This window comes from Scomber scombrus, chromosome 10 (assembly GCF_963691925.1).
Source record: "Scomber scombrus chromosome 10, fScoSco1.1, whole genome shotgun sequence".
In the NCBI taxonomy this organism is placed as follows: Eukaryota; Metazoa; Chordata; class Actinopteri; order Scombriformes; family Scombridae; genus Scomber; species Scomber scombrus.
Window position 1 is genome coordinate 9,599,830 of NC_084979.1, and position 23,795 is coordinate 9,623,624.

A 23,795-nucleotide genomic window follows, 5' to 3' on the forward strand; every position below is an offset into this window, starting at 1 on the left:
TCGAGTCTACTGGAGATGAAAGCATGAATCAACTTCTCCTGGTCTGTTTGAGACATAAAAACCTTCACTCTGGATACGTTTTTAAGCTGATAGAAGGCTATTTTGGTGATTGATTTGATATGACTGCTGAAGGTCAGATCTGAGTCTATCAGCACACAGGTTATAAATAAACTTGTTAAAGTCGTAATGCAGATAGTTTCAGTTTTATGTGCCAAGATTTTAAGAGGTCTACCTCAAAATTCTGCCACTACAACAATACAGTAAATGTAAAGATCATTTTGTTTGTTTGGAGTGAAGGTATGTCAGAGATGGATATCGTAAAAAAAAAACACGAACACATCTACTGGATTACTACATTGCTGGATACAACTTGCTTAAAATAGAATAATGTATCTTAGTCATGTTGGTGAGCAATAATACAAAGAAAGCTCCAATCACTAAGTACTTGTTTCAATACGTACTTCTAATATTTAGCAAAAGATTGAAAACTTTTCGTAAATTTCAGTCTGAAATCAGGATGACAAGACCCGGCCGGCATCATGACCGTGTCAGAAAGTTTAGAGTAAACCCTTAAAGTCTGACACACTTCTGATTTTCTCTGGAAAGATGGTCAAGTACCACTGTGCTGACATCATGAGAATCCTAACAAGTATTTCCTCTGTATCTGTGTGTGTGTGTGTGTGTGTGTGTCCAGATGTCTGTAGCCTGTGGGAATGAGAGCAGTATGTGAGTAGGACAGGAAATGATGTCAGAAATTCTCATGGAGATTTTAAGGTCCCCACAATTTATGAAAGAGCCCAAATAACAGCATGTGATGTACATACTGTATAAGAGATGTTTTTTGCGTCAAATGATTCATGTGACAAACACATTTGTTCCTATTTCTCCATTCCTCTTAGTTCTCATTCTGTCTTCCGTCCAGATGGACTCTGACAGTCCCCTATAGCCTCCCTGGAGTAGTGCTTAAGGTCACATGAGCAGTTGGACAGAAAGACAGGCAGAGGAGGAGGAGGAGGAGAGCAGAGTGAAGGACAGACAAAGTTTGAGTGCTAAGATCAGAGGAGGATGAGAGGATGTGAGAGTTCATACATGTGCGCTGGTTGGTGAGCGAGTGTGTGTGTGTGTGTGTGTGTGTGTGTGTGTGTGTGTGTGTACATTTGCTGATCTGTGTGGCATTTGCATGTGAGTCATCAAATCAGGGTTTTAACGCATCAACAGCAGTTAAGCCAATTACTAAAGCAGCTCAGTGAAGAGCAGCTCAGCAAGTCAAGGTCAAGTTGGATCGTGCGCCGGGCGTGTCCACCAGCTACACTTTCAACGCTGACGAAACATCTCTAAAACATTTTGTAATTGTCCAAAAAGCATCAACCACAGTTTATGTGATGTAACAAGGGCAGAGTCTGGTACATTTAAAAAACAAAACAAAACACACTTTAAATGACACAATCCTATAATCCACTTTCTATTTAAAGCACATGAAGCATTTTCTGATTTGGTCCAGCATCTTCTAGCAGGAATAAAGACATTTTGGACACATTTTGGGGATGTTAGGACATAAAACTCAGGTGAAAATAAGCTTGAATAAATCTTCTAAATCTTTAAAAGTAGTTACTTGTGACTTGTTTTGGCTTGTGACCCCCGAATACAAAGAAATGTCACCTTTGTCACAGGTTTCATGTGTTCTTGAGCTGCAAGTAGTTTAACCAACAAGGGCTTTTCCTTTTTTTTGCCTGTATTATTAAAATATGTACTATTAGATGAAGCAGAAGAGCATGATACAACTCTTAACATCTGTGTTGTGTTACAACATGTTAGAAGAACACACTGAGCTTAAGATGGTTTGGCCTGACACCAAAATCGTAAATCAGTGCTACATAATCCATGCAAATGTTAACACTTAAAGTGGCTGAGAACATTATCCAAGGTAAGGAAATGACCATTTTAGCCATTTACCATTGCCAGGATTTTTCATCTAATGTACAAATATTGAAACAAAACTACACATTGTTTTTATTCCATTATCTAAAACTGCTAGTCTCTATTATTTTTTAATTGACTAAGTATACAAGTGCATTTGAGGTGATGCTGCACATATGAAGCTACCACTACACAGTGAATGCAAGTACATGAGCTACAATTTAACACAACAGATTATTTTGTTGACCTTGTTTTTTATCACTTGCATTTCTGTTGGAAGTCAGATATCCAAAGCTAACAGTCCTTGTCATTTTGTCTTCTATTGCTGTTCATGTTATTTTCCACTCTAGCTGAATCACTGCTGAGTCACAGAGACAGGAGTGCCTGTTTTCATAAGGCTAATGATAATGCTACCAGAATAAACTGGGGAGTGACTGTGAGAGGCTTGTAAATGAGAAGCTTAGCGTGGGCTTAATGCACGTGCGTACACACACACACACACACACACACACACACACACACATACACACACACACACACACAGGACAGCATGAGATATCTTGACCTGGTGTCTGAGTCTTTGGCCCCGGTGACGATCAGCCATGTGTTGAGGGAGACACAGAGAGCAGTCAGATTTGTCTCCCAGCTGTGTATTTTTTTCATGTTTCCTGTGTTAATGTATCTTTGCTAAAGCAGCCAACAGATGCCGATTTACTCCTTTTTTTCTCTCAAGCTTCATCCCTCTCTTTCTCATCTCTGACTTCACTCTCACATTTCTTACCCGGGGGCTACTACTGGCTATCACAGATTGAAATTCAAGTCAAACCTCCATTCAAATCAACTCTATTAAACACAACTAATCCTGCTTGTATAATTCATTGACTTCCCCTCCTCTATATTTGTTCTTTTCTTTGATTTTTGTTAGCTTCTCTTTTTTCCTTTTCAGTCTTTTTTTCTGACTATACCCACACCATCCACCCCCATCTCAACCTCTCGCTCTCATTGGCCAATTTGAATTTTCAAACGCTGACCAATCCCCCTTTTTCCTTTCAGTCTAAACGCACACTCTCAAAGTCACAGGATGTACGTTCATCCTTTTTCCCTCCTTCCTTCTATCAAAACAACCAGATGGTGAGACAGCAGCTGAGAGACAGACAGCAACAGCAGGCTAAGGGTCCTTAGAGAGTGACATCACGGTCTCTCTTTCACACACACGCTCTCTCTCTCTTCACGCTCTCTCTCTCTCTCTCTGTTGAGTTATAAAGGCCTCATTGTATCTTCCATCGCATGGAAAATGTCGGAGGAACGCTCTGAATTTGACGGAGTATATCCACAGTTCAGGGTCACCGTGGTCAAAAACACACAGTAGCTTCACGCTGCACTCAGTGTGTTTGTGTGTAACTGGCCTTTATCAAGGATTCCTGAGGTGACTGGTGTGTGTGCATACAGTACTATGAAGGACGCTTGTAAAAAAACAGATCTTAGCTGTATCTGCGTGTGTTTGTGGAACTGAGCTGGGGGATTAATGAGGCGTTCAGTGTCTCTAAATCAGTGTGACCGTCAGTCCATATATGTTTTTAAACAGGGAAATTCCTTAAACTAATTAGATGAAGCCTGACCTCACCACAGTCTCATGACTTCAACATTGTGAAGAAAATAGAAGAACTGTCTTGCAATACATAAGCATCGTGCAAAACAAAACACAACATGTACGGCCGTCTGGTAGCCACATCTGTACTCCTATGAGGCAAAACTTATTTTTAGTTGTGTTTTGGTCACATCATCACCAAGACATCACACTCATTTTCCTTTCCAGAGTATCTCTGCTTGCAAGATGGCTAACTAGGAATCACACAAATTTAGGGTTTGTTGTTCATTTCACTCAATATTTTAAAAGATGTACAGATGTTGACTGTACAAAGTTAGCTGTGTAATGTTTAATAGGTTTTCAGTACAGGTAGGTTTTAGTGCAAAAGTGTTCAATGAAAAAAGAAGCTTTTATACAAGCATATCTTTATCTCTATAAAACTAACCCGAAGAATCAAAATGTCTAGTTGAGAGTATCTTTATAAAGACTAAGAAAAAATAGCTCAGCCTGTTTGGAGTAACATTCCCCACAACCCCCCAATATAAACATCTTTACACAAAGTTATGTTTCAGTTTCTGGACTTTTAGCAGAAATTGAATTAGCTTGCAGAGTGTGTTGCTGTAGAGAAGTTTACTGTGTCCAAGTTGACTACATCTGAAAATAAATCGGCTCCAGACTACTTCAGGCACTTTGACCTCAATAAACTGGCTCACAGCCTCACCGCACCATAACATCTAATTACAGACATGGTATCTCAATTTCTCTATCATGCGTCTTAATAACTGTAATATACTGTATCTATTGCATGTACACAGCTAATCTGCAGCTGCTAAGAGCAATGTGGCACCAGCTTCAGAATAGTCTATTCATTTCAAATCAGCCTTTCTCAAACACGCACACAACAAACACTTACTTTGACGTCTTGCTCCAGCGTTCGTATCAGTTCGCCGTCCACCTGCCCTGTTTGGGCCACACGGAGGGAGCGACGCTCGGCCTTCCTCAGCCTGTACTGCAGGATGCGGCAGGTCTTGTTTGCCTGAGAAACAGACGTGAGGTCAGGAGATGATGTTACATGTCGTCTGTCTGAGCCATCTTTCTTTTCATCATCGCTTGATTCTATTGTGCCCTCAAGGAAAATTTGCCCTGCAGCAGCCATTATAGAATAAATAAAATATAGACAGTCACATTCCAAAACACACAAAAAACACACATAAAACAAAGCCTTTGAGGCAAGAACTTTAAACTGAAACTTTGCATATTTAGAAACAGGGTTGTATTATGTTTCTGCCAATGCATACCCAACATTTCCTACTGCAGCAGCTTCATATTAAAAGTGTACAGTTGGCTATGAAGCGAGGTTATTTTTGGCAATTTTTAATAGCGAATCAGTTTGAAATATTTCAGAGAATAATGGAAAAAGAGGAAACAGCCACAATGAGCTGTTAGGTGAAGAGTTGCAGGGCACAGGCTGCACACACTAACTTCTCAGCAGGCTAGCCAACATCTTCCACTCTGCCCTGCTGTGAGGAAAAGTATTTGCTCTGTGCAGCATGATATCACATCGCAGATTGCAGGTATGATGGTAAAAGACCTGTTTCAGTGATTTTTTTTAATTAAAAAAACATGAGTTTGTTTGGCTGCGCTGTAAACACACACACCAAAGAAGACATTTTGGGTATGATATTCATTTAAAGCTCCTCATCAAAGAAAATGACTACAGATTCAACAAAAGACTCATTTAGTTTGTCTATCCGCCTACACACGTACCTGCTCCAGCTGTTGCCGTAGTTCCTGTAGCTGGTAGACGTCTTCCTCCAAGTACATGTCCCTCATCTCCAACATCTCAGACCTCAACTCCTCCATCTCATCCTGCAGAAGGTGAAGAAGGGAAAGTGTATTAGTCGTTTGAACATGAAACTCAACTGTTATCAGCCTGCAGAGAAAGAGCTGTCACTGTATCTACTGCAGACACTTCTAACTGAACATCTCTGAAAGTGATGACAGTATTATATGCACATATGTGGATCATAAGTCATTATATCTCTTAGCATCTTTGTAATAAATACAAGATTATAATCACCATCAAAAAATCATCTACCATTAACATTGTCAGGGTTGTAATCCATCCTATCAATCACTGCCTGCTATCATTAGCCACTACATCTTCCTCTTCATCATCATCATTATAAGGATAACCATTACAACAATTAGTGTCGCCTTAAAATGAACTGCAACATAATATTCTCACAAGTCAAATAAAAGGGGTCATCAGAAACAGAGAACTACATGGACTCATGAGATGAAGATGGTGTACTGACTACTATATTACTAGAGTAATATGAGACTGTATTGATTGTTCTTTATCTCTGCCACTCAGGAGGTAGCACAAAGGAGGTCAAATGTCAGGGTCAGGTTATTGGATTACCTTTGGGGAAACTCTTAACAGTCCCTACAGGGGAATTGAGTCTGCAGCAGCACAAATTAAGAGCAAAGGAAAGAAATTCCTACACTAAACCCACAAGAATGTTAATTTATTGTATAGAGCAGTATTGGGAAAAATACCACTTTAAATAAAGCTACTGTAGTACATGTACAGTATATGATTAATGCACAGACCTACTGTTGTCTCCCACTTTTAAAGACATATTAAACAAGGAATTATTTATTAATTTCAGCCTGACAGTATGAATTGCATCATCCCTCACATTTTTATTTAAGGCGCAGCTCTTATATAAACGTGCACGCCTGCAATGAAATTCGCCACAACCCACTATGAGAAGACTGGGTCAATGGGCTTTATGGGACAGCAAGAGGGTTGTGAGACTACAGTGTGCTTCTCAGAGTGTACATTGTGTGTGTGTGTGTTCATGTATGACATGCAAGCATAATAGGCAAAAGGAGTACGAGCGGCTGCGGTAGTAGTAGTAGTGCTGTCATAATTTACTACAGTGGAGAATGTGGGTCAGCTTCTACAGAGCTCCATCTGCACCAACAAGGAGCTCTGGGGATGTGTGCATACGTGCATGTGTATGTAATGAGATATTAAGAAGGATAGCAACTGTAAGTAGGGTGTGTCTTTGTTTCTACTATCTACAGCAGTGGCTCTATAGTGGGGTTCAGGGATCCCCAAAGGTCCTTGAGGGGTTCCAGGGTCCACAGCAAAAAGGGGGATTGTTTATTTTGACCATTATTCAATCCATAAGTAACACATGTGACTATTTTGGTCATGCGCATTCTATAATAAAACATGGAAAAGCAGAAATCTTATCAGAAAAAGTTCGAGAACCCCTGACCTACAGTATAAACAGCTTGTGTGTGAGAGTATATGGATCATAAACATTTTAAGAATTGAAGAAAAGTGTGAAGTACAGCATGCAGCAAGATGAGTGTGTGTGTGTGTATGTGTGTGTGTTTGTGTGTGCTCCTGTGAGACAGATTTGTTGATTGAGCTAAAATAGACTGCAGCAAGAAGCAATCTGCAAGACACTGACTACTACTGCACTACACATCTGCAATACAGAAGAGGGAGGAAGACAGGAAATGAAAAGAAGAAAAAGGGAAGAAAAAGGAAAGAAAATGAAAAAAAGGAAAGAGAGAAGTAAAATTATACGAAACAAAAAAAAAAACAAAGCAAAAGAAATGAAAAGAAGGTAACTAAAAAAGAAGAAAAGACCTGGAAAGATAGGAAAAGTAAAACAAGGTGGAAGAACACCAAAAAGAAGAAGAAAGAAAGAGGAGAATGAAAAGACGAAAAGAGGAAAAAGAAAAAGAAAGAACAGCACAAAAAGAAATAGCAGGAAGGAAAAAGAAAGAACAAGAAAGGAGAATGGAAAAGGAGAAAAGGAAATAAAGGCAAAGGAATGGAAAATGGAAAGGGGAAGGGATGAGAAAACAGAGCGTGAAAGAAATGACAGCAGAGTGAGAATGTGAGGACGTGAAACGAGGGAATCACAAGATAATATGCCGAGAAAAAAAGAGAGATACAGGGAGAGGTGGTCTACTGACCTGCTTTTCATCGCTAACTAAAGAAGAACAGGGAAGATGGTTTCTGCTATGTGAGTAACAACCCAGGCAGGAGAATGCATCGACCAATCAGAGGTCAGATTTTCAGAGAGACAGACTGGTGATGATAGAAATTAGAGCTCACAAACGTCTGCTATGATAACAGTCCTCACTACCTTCTGGAAGACCATCCATTACTTCATGTTGATAGAGCTACATACCTAAATTATATACAATCAACATTTCTGTTGATTGATCCATGGACATGACTGTGCACTTTATTTTTGTATGACATTAACTACAGCAGCTATGATTTATATAAATGTGTTTTTGCTTTTAAAGTATGACAAAAAACATGCAAAATAACTCAGAGGAAGCAGGGAAACACTAACTTTATAGATGTAATGTTGTAATTAGTCAACTGTAAACTTGCTTTGAGGATTTCATTTTTGGTTATTAAGTAACAGCACTTTGCAGTACAGTTTTTAACCAGGACCCTATTCATTTTTTGTATTGAATAGAAAAATATTTTACTAAAGCCGTTTTGTTAAGACTTCATAGAGTTTGATATATATAGCTATTGCTATTCATAGCTAGTTTGATATATAGCTTTCTTGTCCGTAGTTGGATGAGATAGCACTCTCATGTGTGTAATGTAAGCTACCAACAGCAGCCAGTTAGCTTAGCTTAGCACAAAGGCGGAAACATCTAGCTTGACTATGTCCAAAAGTATCAAAAAATCCACGTACCAGCACCTCTGAAGCTTATTAATGAACATATATTACATATTATTTGTTTAATTAGAACCAAACTGAGGTGTAAAAAAACAAAAACATAAACATAGTGTATTAGCAAGGCTACTTTTGGACAGAACTATGCTAGCTGTTTCCCCCTGTGTCCAGATTTTCCGCTAAGCTAAGCTAACCGAGTGCTGGTGGTAACAAAATGCTGAACAAATCCGTCTAATATTGAGATTTTTATTTATATCAGCCAGCTCTAGCACATTCATTTTGCTGTGCTGAGTTGGAAATAGGCTATAGTCTTAAACATATCCACAGGTGTGGATAATCTGGACAGGATTCATGTTTGTTTAACCAGGCATTACCACTGAGATTAGTCAAAGATGCATGGCAAGAAGCTGCAGTCATGAGTCTGTCTATAACATGTCACTGTATCTTCATAAATATTACATTTTTTATATCAACAGATCAGATAATGAAAAACAGCCTCATGTTCAGAGTGATTATGAAGCATTTATTTACTTGCTGAAACCACATACGGTATGAACAGTATGATAAGAACACATTGGGTAGGTGTTTACCTGTACTACCAAAGTTATTTCTTGCCATTTAAAATATTGTGAATACTGAGAGATAGCAGTGCCAGGACTAAAACAGTCACAAGTTCAGCCTGCACAGATGCTCAACTGTTAGATTAGATTGCAGTCACAGGACAGACATTCCTAAAAATGAAGTCCAAAAGGCCCAATTTTCATCAGGTTGAGCTGTAACATCCTGCAGTACAGCCTGCAGTAAAAGACCTATATGCTGTTAATCATGTGGTCCCAAATTCAGTTCCTTTATTAGCTTTGATAGCCACTTCAGTGAGGTGTATGGATGCTAGGAGTGATCAACAGCATTAGACAGCGTTGTAATGTCACCTCAAGATAAGAATGTTTCAGCTGTAGGAAAATCAGGTGAGAAGGAGATCAGGACTGCAGATGTGGTTCTTCTGTCATAGCTACAACAGATCTTAACAGAAACATTGTAGAAGCTTATGGTATAGCCTACATTTACAATTAGAGAGAGTCTAATAGCTGTCAGCACATCAGCATGCTGTTCATGGTCTATAGTCAAAGATAGCGATGCAAGTATGTACTAAAAGACAAAATGGATGAGCAGTGAGGGTAGAATTACAGATAAAGGAATTAATGAGCGAAAATTAGATGCCACATCTACAGACAGAGAGATTGAGGGAGAGCCTGACACCTCAGCAGCATGTTGTTTTGATCTTCAGATTATTTACCAGGTGTTCCTCACAGCTGCAGCAACAAACACAACCAGACTCACATCACTGCAAGACCTCCCATGAGGCTTTGGGGTGGTCCAATAAGGTAGCTCTGTTACAAGCATTCAGCCAGCAGCACTGGACTGCCACACACACACACACACACACACACACACACACACAAACACACACATGCTCGCTCGATGACCATCACTACTCATTGGACTGAGAAGACAAGAAAAATCCAGTATCAATAGCTAAAGATTTTAAAGGAAAGACCATATAATATGGGCCCAGACTGCAATTGATGGTCATTTTTGCAACACTGCATAACAAAAAGATATTCAATTTATAGTGATAGAAGAAAAAGCAGCGAAGCTTTACATTAGAAAAGCGGGAAACAAATTGGGCCTACATAACAATATGAGGCAATAATCCCAATGATTGTGCTGGCTATTATAACTAAAACTAATACTATTGTATCCTCATAATAAAGTTGATTCTCTTTATGTCTAATGCATCATGGCTTGAGTTCACAAAAAACAAAGTGAATGTTTCAATGTCAGCACAGCAATCAATAAAAAACCCATCAGCTGTGACTCCAATCACTGAGTAAAGGTCTGACTCTGAAAATGGAAAAAACAATGACCAACAAACTAAACCAACATTCAAAATTCTCCAACACTGTTGCACAAAAGACCAGGGAAAAGACAAGGTGCTGCTCCTGTTCAGGCAAACGCTGTTGATGAATCAACCTCCCAAATCAAGCTCTTACAATTATTGGCTTGTCTGGTCACTGCCACTTAGTGCTTAGGGACATGCTAATGTAATTGATCCTCTCCCCTAATCAATCACTCTCAAGGCAGGATAGATCAGCTTGACTGGTGGATCCACATATATTACATTTCACTGCCTGGAGACAAGTAGTGGGAGCTGAGAGATGTCTTTAGTACCAAACTCTAATGATACCCTACTGTTTCTTTAAACCTGCTTGAGTGCTGATGTTTTGGTGTTGGTGGCTGGAAGCTTGCAATGGTAGCTGCCCGGTTGAGCCTATACATAACATTACTACTCTTGTCTTGAATGGCTTGTAGACTACAATCTGACAGAAGAAACATTTCAGTATGATGTAACCAATACCTAAATTTGAGCTTTCTGAAAACATTTGACTGATGACAGAAATACCCTTAATACACAAATACACATGATTTTGGAGTGTTTTTCTACTCAAGATGGGCACTGAAACAGTATAATCCATCACAGGATACTTAAATTACCCCATTCAACCAATGATAATCAAACACCTTCGGAAAAAAACACTGCATCAAGGCAGAATGAGGCAGATTTCACTGCATGCTTTAGAGGCTGACATCATCTCCATGAAGAGCCACAATCTGTCAAAAATATTATATCTACTTAACCAAAATCATACACTTGACTCCAGCTTTACAGTAGATTTTTGAGAATGCTCTGCTTACACATAAAAAGCATGCAATCTGTGATTACATGTGTTGTTGAGGGTGCAGACTATTCATAACACTATCATCACCCTTGCAGTGAGTAGCCTTGGATGGCATCCAAAGGCATTTCTACACACCAGGAAACAAGTCTAGAGTGAAATGGTAAATAAACCCAACAGAGTTCATGATAAAGCATCCATCCATTCTGAGAGATGCTGGATCATTGAGAGGATCTTGCCTTGAAAGAAAAATGATTGAAATCCTCTCCTATGGGGCCCTTGGTGCAAAGTCTGTTTTTAAGGGGCCTGATAAAAACAACTTGAGAAGTACAAGGGTAGGCAACTTCCAAGAAATTTAAATCCACTCATTATTTATGGACAATGAATAAAACATATTTCACTTACTTTGAGGTAATCGTTCTCGGATCTCAACTCCTCTATTTCCCTGACAAACTCCTCATGCATCCCGTCCATGAATTCATCTGTGAGGTCTGAGAAAGCCAGGGACGTGCTGGCAGGCACCCTGCTGTCAAACGAGGTGGCGGAGCGCTCATCGCCGGGTGATATGCTCCCTTCCCCGGTCTCCACACCAATGGAGAGTCGGTCCTTCTCCCCGGAGGAGCCCCCGGATTTGGCGGCGGCTTGTTGACTAGCTCTATCAGCGGACGTGCCATTCCTGAGCGGGTTGTCTCCATCCAGTCCACCGCCTCGGCTGCTCCTCGACTCGGCGTCACTGCTCACAGCGTCCGGGGAGAGCTTGTTTTCCTCGGAGGCGCAGTCCGAGAGCTCGGAGCTGCTGTCGGTCGGGGAAAGCTTCCCAGGGGCACAGCCAGAGTCCTTTGATAAATCATCCGATCCTATGCTTGCGTCCGACACCTTCCTTCGCCCTCCGGTGCTTTTGCCACCCTTGGCCGCCGTGGTCTTAGACAATGCTGCGGAGGAGAAGGAAGCTTTGCCCGCCGGTTTGCCACTTCCACTCCTTTCGGCTTTACTCTCCTTTCCACTGAGGCTTCCTACGGGGCTGCGTCTGGAAAGGCGGCTACCCAAGTGGATGGCTCCCGGCTTCACGCTCAGGGTCGGGGTCCCAATCCCTCCGCGGATCTTTGTCAGCGACCACCCGGGCACATCCTTCGGCCTGGCCGGGGATGGAGCACGGTTTATCTTCTTCTTCTCGCCCGGAGCTGATAGCACCGTAGACAGCTCCGCGGTTTCAGGCCGGGGGTTTTGTTGCTGCTGCCCGGCCACCGCGTGCTGCGCCTGCCCGCTGTCCGAGCCCTCCGTCCCGCCTCCGCTTTCCATCTTCTGCCGGAGATGGAGTCTCCGTTCCTTGGGCGAGGCGAAGACGAGGTGAGCCGGAGAGTTATGGACATCAACCTCCTTTGTTTTTGTCATTCATTCCGTTTATGCCGAAACTAGAAAAACTGAAATGAAACCTCCTCTGTGGAGAAACAGGAGGCAGAAGTTGGACTGTGAATAAACAACTGCAGAGCAACACAAAAGGAGGGGATCCTCACTCTAGCCACAATAAACGCTCCTGTAGCGCAACAGTAGACGGAGAGGCAGGAAGCAGAGTCCAAAAACTGCAAAAAAGCCAAATAGAATCCCTTTTTCCACCGTGTGTATAGTAAATCTATAATCTATTGTTCTGATAGATCCTCCTCTCTTCGCCTCAGAATCTGTCTCGACAACAGCACCAAATAGCCGGTTCCTGTTTAGAGGAGCTGTGGATGTCAACTGTGAAGCAGTGTGGTGGATATTTTCGCCCTCTCTCTCTCTGTCTTTCTCTCTCTCTCCGCCCAGATAACGGGATGTAGCCCAGGAGGAGGGAGAGAGAGAGAGAGAGAGAGAGAGAGAGAGAATCTAATTTCTGCAGCTCTCTGTCGCCACCACTGCAAGATATTAGGACACTTCTTGAGAAATAAATACTGTGTGGCTGCTCTGACATGAGCAGAACTCAACGGTGCCCTTTTTGCACTGCTTCAAAGTCAAGACTACATTTACTGATAATGATGAGATGATGATAATGAAACAGGGGCAACTGCATTTAAAATACCCTAATAAATGATATTTATGGACATTGCGTGGAAAGCAATGATGTGTGGCAGCCAGAAAATACATCATGCAGCCACTCCCCCAAAAGGACACTAGACTCCATTTACTGATTGTTTTAATGCACTCTTCCTCACCATCTCACTGGTGTCCGTGCACAATGTCAGCATGTATTATTAGTTTATTTTTGGATAGATTTTTAGGCATTGTATATTATTGGGGAGGGAAGGAGAGGGAGTTGAATAAGAGGGAGTGTGATGGGCCACACTAGCAGAACTCTACCTCTCAAATGAATCTCAGCTAAGGGTTGTAATTTTATTACAGCTCAGTTTCATTTGTTGGCACAACTTATTCTTTTATTCTATAAAAGCTTATAAGTCATTTTGAGAATCCCATTGACAGTGTTATTTAATAGGGAGAAGTGCCTGAGTTTGCCAGCGAGTGAGCTCATATTCCCAAACAATCTTGACTATTTTGTCAGAAAGTCCTCAGCTTGTAGTAGACATCAGCCTGAACATTCCCCTCATCCTCCTCATCCTCAGTGTGCATGGGCACTGCAGCGCTTTCATCCTGGGTGTCCTCATATGAATTGAATTATATCCCACTGGATTGTTGGCTTCCTCCATTTGTTTTGTTTTTTTTAGCTTTATTGGAAGTGTCGTGAAGAAACACACCACACTCTCCCTCCTCTTCTCTTTTAGTGCATCACTATAATTTTCCACCATTTCCAGAAAACCTTCCACCTCCAGCTGCAGCTGGGAGATACTAAATGACCTGCTGAGGATGCTTATCACATGCTTGGTGATCACCTGAGCATACAGCCTGATGATGTCATTTTACAGCTAGGCCGATTCTGCAAATTGTGCAGATTGGCTGCTTTGGATCCATATGACCGGACCCATGCCCAGGACAGAGGAGGGTGGAGGTGCGATGTGAGGAGGCACTTTACAGCTGCTTCAGATAATGAGAAAAGCGTCTCAGTTGGATTGACGGGATCACAGGACAGACTCAGAGGTTTCCAGAGCAGCTGGAAGAAGCTGGATAGCAGTCTGTTCAGTGCTGAGCTGTCGCTGTCTTCACTACAAGCATACATTTGATCCAACAGAGTCCTCACAGTAACGGTCATGCTCTACACTCTGGTTCCCTCGTCTTTCTGGGTGTCCACACACTGCTGCCTTCTCTCTCCAGTTGGACAGATGTGTGATACCATCCTCTTTGCCTTTAGCATTTCCTCCTTCTTTACTTACTCCACAGATTCTTTGTGGCAGCTGAAAAACAGTTTCCCCTGCAGGTTGGCTTTTATCTCAAAAGCTGCAGAGTTGACTTGATCCTCAGTTACTCTCGTCTCATTGTATTGTCGCAGGAACTTTGTTTTCTTATTATGGCATATTTCTTTCACAGCACTGATGCTAGTGTCCAAAATGTCAGAGGCAACCGAGTCCAAGATAGGCAGGGTACATGAAGATAGGTGCTATGAAAGTCTGATAGTTCACTGCTGACACAAAAAATTGATAAGGCTTCACAATATATCAGTCTTAGAATAAAATAAAAATCATCATAAAATCATCACTGTCAAACCTCAGGCTAAATGTGTTGAAGGTAAGACACCAGCTCTGCAGCGTCTGACCTCTGTTTGGTTAGTTTGATGGTGAGGTCTTGCAGGATTCTACCTAGCATCCTCTCTCTCTCCTGACAGCTGACATCACCTCCTCAGTTGCTTTTTCCAGTAGGGAGTCTCCACGTTGAGAAGTCGTCTCATCCACCACATCAGCCTGAGTTGAGCAGGAGGAGGGCAGTTGCTGGCAGCAAGCAACTTCAGGAAGTTCCTGGTAAAATTTAGGAGGCGGGACCTTTACAGGAACGTCCTCTCACTCGGTCCTCTCAGCTGTTGTGTTTCCATAGCAGAGTAGGACCCAGATAGGACCCACCGGACTCTGACCGTGACGTCACAGAAGCGACTCATAACATAACAAAGAAAAGGACAACGAAGAGGTAAACATGGAGGAGCCATGCGTTTCTGGTTTGTGTGTTCGTGTTCATGATGGCTTTTTTCCGGTCGGTGTAGACGCTTTCTACTACTGTTCTTCTTCTGCTGGGTTTTTAAAAATGCTGCTTATTTTGGCGCTTTCTGTTGACGCCACGTCCTGCTTTGAGTATACCCAATCAGCACCGAGTAAACCTCAAGCCCCACCCAGGAACTTTTCGGGGCCGAAGCAAAGACATAGAAAGGTCGTTATTTCTCCTAATTCTTAAACATGACCATTTTACGTCCAATTCCGGGTCCATCATCCTGTTCTGGATGCCCTGCCATTGTCTGTCCTCCAGGCTGCTGATGAAGGAGGAGAGGATGCTGGAGATCCTGTCCTTAAGCAGCAACCACAGCACCCTCTGCCAGCTGATCCCTGTCTGGACCCAGTGAGGTTAACAGGTTGGTGGCAATGGTCCAATCTGTTCTGGTTTTCTTCTCACTGCAACCATCCATCATCTCACTTGAAGGAAATAACTCACAGTGAATAATTTCAGACATTAAAACTCAAGCTGAACACTTAGTTTCAAACCATTTCTACTGTATTCTCTGAAACACACCTGTAAGCAAGGACTTACTCTCCACTCCCCGCACCAGACTCAAGACCTTTGGTGACAGGGCTTTCTGTGCAATTGCCCCTACCCTTTGGAACACCCTGCCCCCTCCTATCCGTTCCGCTACTTCTCTGACACAGTTCCAAAAGCACCTCAAAACACACCTCTTCTCTCTTGCCTACCCTCCCTAAACCCCCACCCTGCCCCTACCCCCCTACTCCCACTCTTGTAAAGCGACCTTGGGTATCTTGAAAGGTTATTATTATTATTATTATTATTATTAAACTGATTCTCTGAGTTACGTTTCTGCTGCACACTTTTTGTGACCATTTCGGTCAAATATTGCAATTATGCTCCAGGTCAAGTGGTATGCAATTTCACACCAGTTCAGGATGGAATACCAAGTGGGAAATTTCCAGGGGGCATCAGACCTTCAAGGGTCCAGAAGGCTGCAGGTTTATCATGTGGTAATTTGATGGTGGTAAGTACATTAACTGCACATGTTTGTTACTGCTGTGTGACCACTAACGCCTGCTATTCTGTTCTTCACTATGTGTGGAGGTGCGCAGCTATGCAGCAAGTTAAACACTTTCCAATAAAGGTTGAAGGCAGCAGGATGCCCGTTAGGTTTTTACAGGAGGAAACTGTGAAAAAAGTATTGGTGTAAAAAATACCCAACAGTTTCTTAATTCAGTAGATAACTATTTAGAACACAAACCCACAAATCAACAACCACAAAACAGCTGTAATGAAAGATACGTACAGATAATGTGATAAAAGATGTAATTATTCATCTGGACATAAACCAAATAAAATTGTACTGAATAAAATATTCACTAAATGTAATTATTCTGAAATTGCATTTGAATGTGTTATACACAGATGATTTGATATTATTCTCAATTAAACATTAAACAACTTAATCAACTGAATACAAGCAGTTGTCCCACGTCTGTGTGCAGTGCATCTATATGCATAAGAAGGATCTCCCTTGAAAACAGCCTTTCCCATCATAATTAATTCAAGTCCTTTCTGCTGAGGGAGGTCAGAGCATCACCTGACTCCATGTGGGACTCCATATGCACATGGTAACCCAGTACAATGAGTCTCAGGTTGCCAGACTCTCTCTCTCTCTCTCTCTCTCTCTCTCTCTCTCTCTCTCTCTCTCTCTCTCTCTCTCTCTCTCTCTCTCTCTCTCTCTCTCTCTCTCTCTCTCTCTCTCTCTCTCTCTCTCTCTCTCTCTCTCTGTCTCTCTCCGTCTCTCTGTCTCTGTCTATGTCTATGTATCTCTCTCTCTCGCTCTCACTCTATCTCAATTATTCTTGTCAAATGCAAAGGGCTTTACTGGCAGGGATCAGAAGTCTGCTAGAAAAAGAAGAAAATACAGAATTCATCCCTAACAGCACATTTCATGATGCAGTTACTGAAAAAAAAACCCTTCTGCTGTTAAAGACACTCTTCTCTCCTCTACGTGCACCAGGAGATACCTATGCTTTTTTTATACCTTAACAGGGGCAACGTATCCTCATAAAATCAAAAATGTTCAAAATATATTAAAAATTATTTGTGTAAATGTTAACTTAGGTGCAAATGAGATGCCTAGTAACATCAAAGTAAATAAAAAGGATAATTAACATCTCATTTTCCACTCCTGCCTGTTTAAGGGTTAAAATAATGTATTAGTGAATACATGTTCATGCCCACAGCAGCCCCTCCACCTGATAATCTGTTATAATAAAAGCATGTTGTGTAGACAAGTACTATTTGAACTGACGGAGCAAAAATTTCAACCAAATACTGCATGTTACAGTTAATTTTAACTTTCATAATTTTCACAAAAAGGATTTTCTTTCACTCAGTAACCTGCAATCTTCTGTGGCCTATTGTCTTTTTCAATAGTAATAGCTTACATTCTTATACCTCTGCGACCCCTCTTGACAGGGCTGACTATTATTCTGTTACCTTACATCCAGTCAGCAGGTAATTGTTAAAACCTTAAGTAGCTGTTAATATCATTTAATTGTCTTTTCAACATATTCATATTTTTAAACATATTCAGTAATGCGTGATGAGTGTGCTGAATCTTCTTTCCCCTACTGTCATATCTAATGCCTAAGAGATGTCCAAATGGACTGTATGAGTGTGATTCAGCGTGTTGCCAGTAATGTAGTGCAACAACTTCATCATCAAGTTTGTATACAATTTCAGCAAGGGGTTAAAAATGTGTGTTCTGCAGCATTTCCATAAATGAAAGGAACATTATGTCATCTCCAGTCATTAACATATGATTTGTTCCATTATTAATGCTAAAAAGCAGAGTGGGACTCCCTCCTCCGCTCCTACTTATCCCGTATCTCTAATAATAACCATATTCATATACCTTCAACAGTATACACTCTAGCAGACAATTAGAATACAATTCCATTATCACTTGTATGTTCTTGCAGCAGCATTTCTTTTCATGTTTACTTTCTTGATCCTTTTTCTCTGCTGTGACGGTAAAACCGTGACCACCATCAGATTTAACTCTCGTCACATAGCCAATGCAAGATGCCGATACAGTCTTTGGTGCCTGAATCACAGCCTGTGAATGATTTATGTGCAGAAACCCTAGAATGGCAAACACAGACATAGAGCAGTTAGATACAGTATATGTATTTTATTACTACGTGCGCGCTATAGATGGTCTAAAACTGCTTGTGTTTACTTGCAAGCAAATAATGTGATTGTACTGTGACAATAATGCAAGAAACGCAAGACTCATGAAGGAAAAACAGATTATGATGCCATGATGCTCTTGGTCTACGTTAAGCAGTCATGTATCAGTCAGGTTTCACTGTTTCACCTTTAGTAACTTCATGGTTCTGTATGGAGAGAGGAAAATATCCAGACATATATGACACATTCAAACTCAGCTGTATAAATTCAAAATGACATTGTGACCAAGTTTAAAAGGATTTTTTGGTACAAGACTTACTTGACAGTGATGTCTTGTGTAAGTATTCCATACACACTCTCTAAAATGAAAAATGTAACCATCCGTTAGTGTATGAGATCAGAAAAAAACCTGTGGCTCATTTGATTGTGGTGCAATTAAAAATGGTCTCTACCCTAAATCCAATATGTGCTTGGATCTCAGTTTCCATTGAATAAAAAGCTGTCCAAAAAGAAAAAGCAAAGAAAAAGTTGTTTTCCTTTTTATTTTCCATTCACGTTTGTGCTTGACATTTTAAAAGTCTTATATTTCTAAAACAAAAAACAAAACACTGCAATGACCAGAAGGGGGTGCATTTGAAATCAAGTGTTCATTCATGACTAATGATCCTGAAGTGGCAGTCACAGAATTACACCTGATAGTACATCTTCATTAACATCAGAAACACTGAACACCTGCCGTTTACAGTCTCACAGTGTGTTCTCTCTCAGTGTGTCTTTTTCATATTATCTTTATTAAAATCAACACTGATCCACACAACTAATTCAGCCTAAGACCAGATGAAAAAGTTTTCACATTTGTTGTTTTAAACACTTGCCATCTCAATTCTCTTTCATGAGGAAAATCCTCTTGTGCAGAGCAAGTGAAGCATTTTATATTCATGGTTTATTTTGGAGATAAAAAAAGAAAGCTTTGTGTGGTTAGCATACACACAGCTTGGCTGAATGGTGACAGAATCAAACCGACAGAACAGACAGGAAAGAATAACAAAACCTGTTGAGATGCCATAATAATTAGCAACATATATGTTGTAACTGAAGCATTTATATGGAAATTAGTCTTTATTCTTTTTATTATTTATACCTGTGCTTTTCCTACTGTGACCAAATATCTTGTGGTAAAAAGGCCTTTTTTGGTTAAATCCTCCTGTAGTTATCTTGCACATACCAGCTGGTATTTACATAAGAAGTCCATGTCGTACCAGGTTATTTTAGTGCTTTTCTATGCATTGTAATTCTACACTCAGAGTACAGCCTTTTAAGGATCCAATTCAACACGGAAATGGCAATTTGGAGTAGAAGAATAGATGTATTGAATCATTAATAAACAGGCCATCCATTGTTCCACACCTATTACAAAGTGCTAAAAGACATGCTTTGAATATTACAGTGCTACACAAACAGCACCCATGTTTGCCTTTGCAAAGCCCTGCCCCTCTAATTACCCTTCACAAAACACAAGGTACTGTTTAACCAATTCACAATTATGTACTGTGGTATTTGTGGCATGTAGAACCTGCAAGAGCAGAATAAAGACAAATACCAGTGTTAACAGCATTAAAACCACCCTGTAATGGTAATGTAGTCTGCCCCTTGCTGGTAGCTCTTTGTAAACTGTCAGGCCCAGTATCATGAGGGTTCCTCCTCCCCAATAACACACACATGCAATTGTATTCCATCCATTTGATAGCAACTGTATAAGATCAGTGCAAAAATCATCTAAGGTTAGCTTTTACAGTTCAAATTCAAATGCTGTTTACACCATAATAATTCAATAAGCACACATGTTGTTGTCACTGTGTACACTATACTGTACCCGTAATAAAAACTTAAATGCAACCAGTTTAAACCTGCTCTCTTTGGATTGTTGTGTCTGTCCTGTAAACAGAGGCAATGATGGAGTGTTGGAGATGAAACAAGATTAAAAGTGTATCAAACTAAATATGAAACTAAATGCTTAATTTCAGTTTCATTCTGCCTGCTTGTCTAGACGTCAATGTGGCTGCAATGCCAAAGCTAGACCTACTTTTCCACACACAAAATGTCTTGAAAGGTGGGCAGCTGTGCATTATGTGTCGTCTATTGTAATACTGCTCTGGGCATCCCTGTGCTCTGGAGCCTTCCCTATCAGAAACCAGACAGGCAACAAGCCAGCATGGCAGACTGTTGGCCAATTAACCAGTCATCTGCTACTAATTTTAATTTTGCTTTGACACAGATGGAAAATCCACTAAAAATGGTTTGTTTGGTCATTCTGTCAAGGAGGAGGAGTGTTTTCAGGATTTGTATCTTCATTACGTACTCCCTCAAGTGAATAATTAAATGACTAAACCAACTAACCAGTCACTAAATCAACCAGCCGTCCAAGCTTTCACCAGGAATGTGAGTGCATATGAGGTGATGAACTCTGCGCTGGCACCACGATGCCTCACACCACTTCAATTTCTGGAGGCCAGAGGGAGGAAACCTGGTTGACCAACCAGCAAATACATGTTAACAATGAGCATATTTTACTAATCATCTGTGAAAAAACACCCCAATGCGCTTTTTGTTGCCAATGCCAACCAGTCTGAATAATAGAGCACACAATTTCCAGTCTGCTTTACTGTGAGGAAAGAAAGGATAATAGAAATTTGCTGTCCTTGCAAGTTATCTTCAGTGCAGAAATTGGAAAGTAGTTGGTATGTGTTGGTGGTTATGAAGCTGCATCAGCAGTGCCACTGTTATGTGCTGCCCGCTGACACGAAGACACATTTCTCATACAATATCTGCTCTCCCCCTTTTCTTTGTTGCTGTACATTGTTTTGTATTTAGGAGCATCCTCTGATTATAATTATTTTCTGAAATTGCATTTTCAGCAAATTTATTTCTTTGGAGTCAGACATCAAGCCTTAGGGTTATTGAATGTGAAGGTCAGTTTTTCTCAGTCCGGTTGTGCAATTAATGGCCATTTTTAGATGATTTATTTCACATTTTATGTTCCAGATTCATGGAACAATCTTCAATGCACTTTAAATACTAATTCCCTGATAACATTGGGACATATTAGAAATATACTCTTAAATCTAAATGTTTTGAATGTAACTGTTTTAAATATGAATTGATTTCTGTATTTCTGCTGTTTGATTCGTTTTTATGTAATCTCGGCATCACTGAAAATGGAAATGTGTCTACGAGAAAAATAAATAAAAATTGATGACGATGATGACGATTTCATTTAAAAAAAAATCATTTACATTCTCAGAATGAGTAAGGAGATTCTAAGTGATTGAGAAGTCAGCCTATTACTTTTTGTTTGCTACCTTTTTTTCAAAGCAAACTGGACATATACCAGACATTCAGGGGACTATAGTGACATTTTCAGGGAGCTGTAGAGGATGAGCAGTTTTCCTTATTTTTTTAAATGCTTCTTTATTTTTCTACAATTTTCACAGGTTTTGTTGTAGCAAAAGCTAAAAATAAGTCTCACAAGGCATCAGAGCAATTTGCATATCTCCTGCATTCATTATTGCTGCATATTTTAATTTCCCACACGTTTTATCACAGTGTGATTCGGGTTGACTAAACATCTGTACTTTTTCCCCTCAGAGATTGAGAGTGATGGTTCTGCAGCAGTGTTGTCAACATGAACAGATTATTTTGGGTCCCTATGTGAGAGTCAGAGAGGAAATGTGTCCCCTGCAAGTAAAATAAGTCTCATGCGACCTGCTCTTATCTGGAATAACAAGTTTCTACCTTCGTGCTTCCCCCCTCCCTCAGGGGTACAGAAGATGGCCTATATATAATGATATCAAATCATAAACCTCCTGCTGCTACTGCTGGATCTCGCCTGGGGCTTCTTAGTGTGCTTTGTAGATATGTGTATTGGTGTGCATGTGTGTGCATGACTGATCCTATCATATTAGGATCCTATCATAAAACAAGGAAAAGCGTGAATATGAAGATGACCTTGGGTTTAAAAGGCCTTATTATCGGATTAAATTGTTTGGATTGGCATTCAGCAATTCTGTATCCTGCGTCCAGACTTCCTAAATCGCTTTCTTTTGGTTTATAACACCGTCTTTTATTTAAAGGAGAATCAAAGCCTCCTCCCTGCTCGAATTTCTTTTAATATGACACTGAATCTCTGTGAGCACCAAGGGGCGCTGTTTCATAGGTAATGATTCGCTCAGAAAGGAGCAGTCAAAGGGAGAAATTGTTGATCAGCATCAACAAAATATGACATTACACCATCAGTAAATGGCTTTGTATTGAAGGCATACATTTACAATATTTTCCAGAGGGAAGCAACACATTGAAAAACATTTATTTGCGTCATACAACCATTCTCAGTTATGTTCTTGTCCTTTTGTACCCATTGTTTTAATTGACAAAACATAACATTTGTTATTATTAATGTTGGTAAATATTTCATCAAAGAGCTTTTATAACTCTCCATCTGTAAATATGTAAATTATATGTACATTTACACATTATAGGGTGTTGGAAAGTCATTGATTTCTCCATCTCTGGACACTTCCCCCATATACTTAAGGTATGAAATATATTTCCATTATAGTCTCAAGATTTCATACGTTAAACCTGCTTTTAGTTTTATATTAGCATGTATGTGTTCCTTTCATCAAAAGTCTCTTTAAGTTTTTTGTGTGTGTTTTTATCAGAAAGCACCATATTCAGCTATAAGAGTTTTATCAATATATAAGATGTTACCCAGATTCAGTTCCACACTGGGGACTGTGGTCAATAGACCACACAGTTGCAAAGTTAACCTATATCTTACCGCCATCTAGTGGTGAACAGTGTAACCTGCAGGACAAGCCCAACAGCAAGGGAAAAACAGCACCTTTTCTGTTTGCTGGTGCTGTCCGTATGGTAAACATCAAAGCATTTTCTCAGGGCAGAACATATTTTATGAGGACAGACAATTTGACACAGCAGGAAATAAACTATTGAAATAATTATTCTGATTCTGGTGAAAAGATTGCTGTTGACAGGCAGAAAACTAACCAGCTGTTTTCCCATAAATGATGCTGTTCATGCCATTTCTGTCAGCAATATGTTTTTTTCTGTCTTTTTATCAGAGAATAGAATGAGAATACATGTCATTTATATCTCTCTTTTTCTGACTCACTAAGCAGTGTGTCTAGACAATGGCAGTAATTATGTTGACTCTGTTGAGCCTGTAGGAATATTTGCAAGTGTACTTCACCACTAACACATTCCTTGTGTGCATGTTTGTGTATTACGTTTGCTTGTGTGAGCTTATGCATGAACAGTATACGACTGTGTCTTTGTGTATTTGTGTGTTGTGTAAAAAGCAGGACTCTGTGTCCCACTGTGAGTTTGAATGGAGACCATTTTCTCCTCTGCTTCGCTGACCTCCGCCTGTTCCCCTCCTCCTCTAAAGTTTTTTTCTCATTCTATCCTCTGTTCTCTTTTCTTCTCATCACACCATCATAGTTGTTATGTAACGGTGGG

At 40.4% G+C, this 23,795-nt stretch overlaps 1 protein-coding gene across 1 annotated transcript in view; it reads right to left on the reverse strand.

The window, feature by feature from the left end:
• Positions 1–12,365, reverse strand: part of mtcl2 (microtubule crosslinking factor 2) — a 92,468-nt gene extending 80,103 nt beyond the window's left edge. Inside the window, 3 exon segments of the mRNA XM_062426926.1 lie at positions 4,419–4,541; positions 5,273–5,374; positions 11,379–12,365. Of these exon segments, the coding sequence (XP_062282910.1) occupies positions 4,419–4,541; positions 5,273–5,374; positions 11,379–12,365 (1,212 nt within the window).
• Between the last annotated feature and the right edge of the window lie 11,430 nt (positions 12,366–23,795).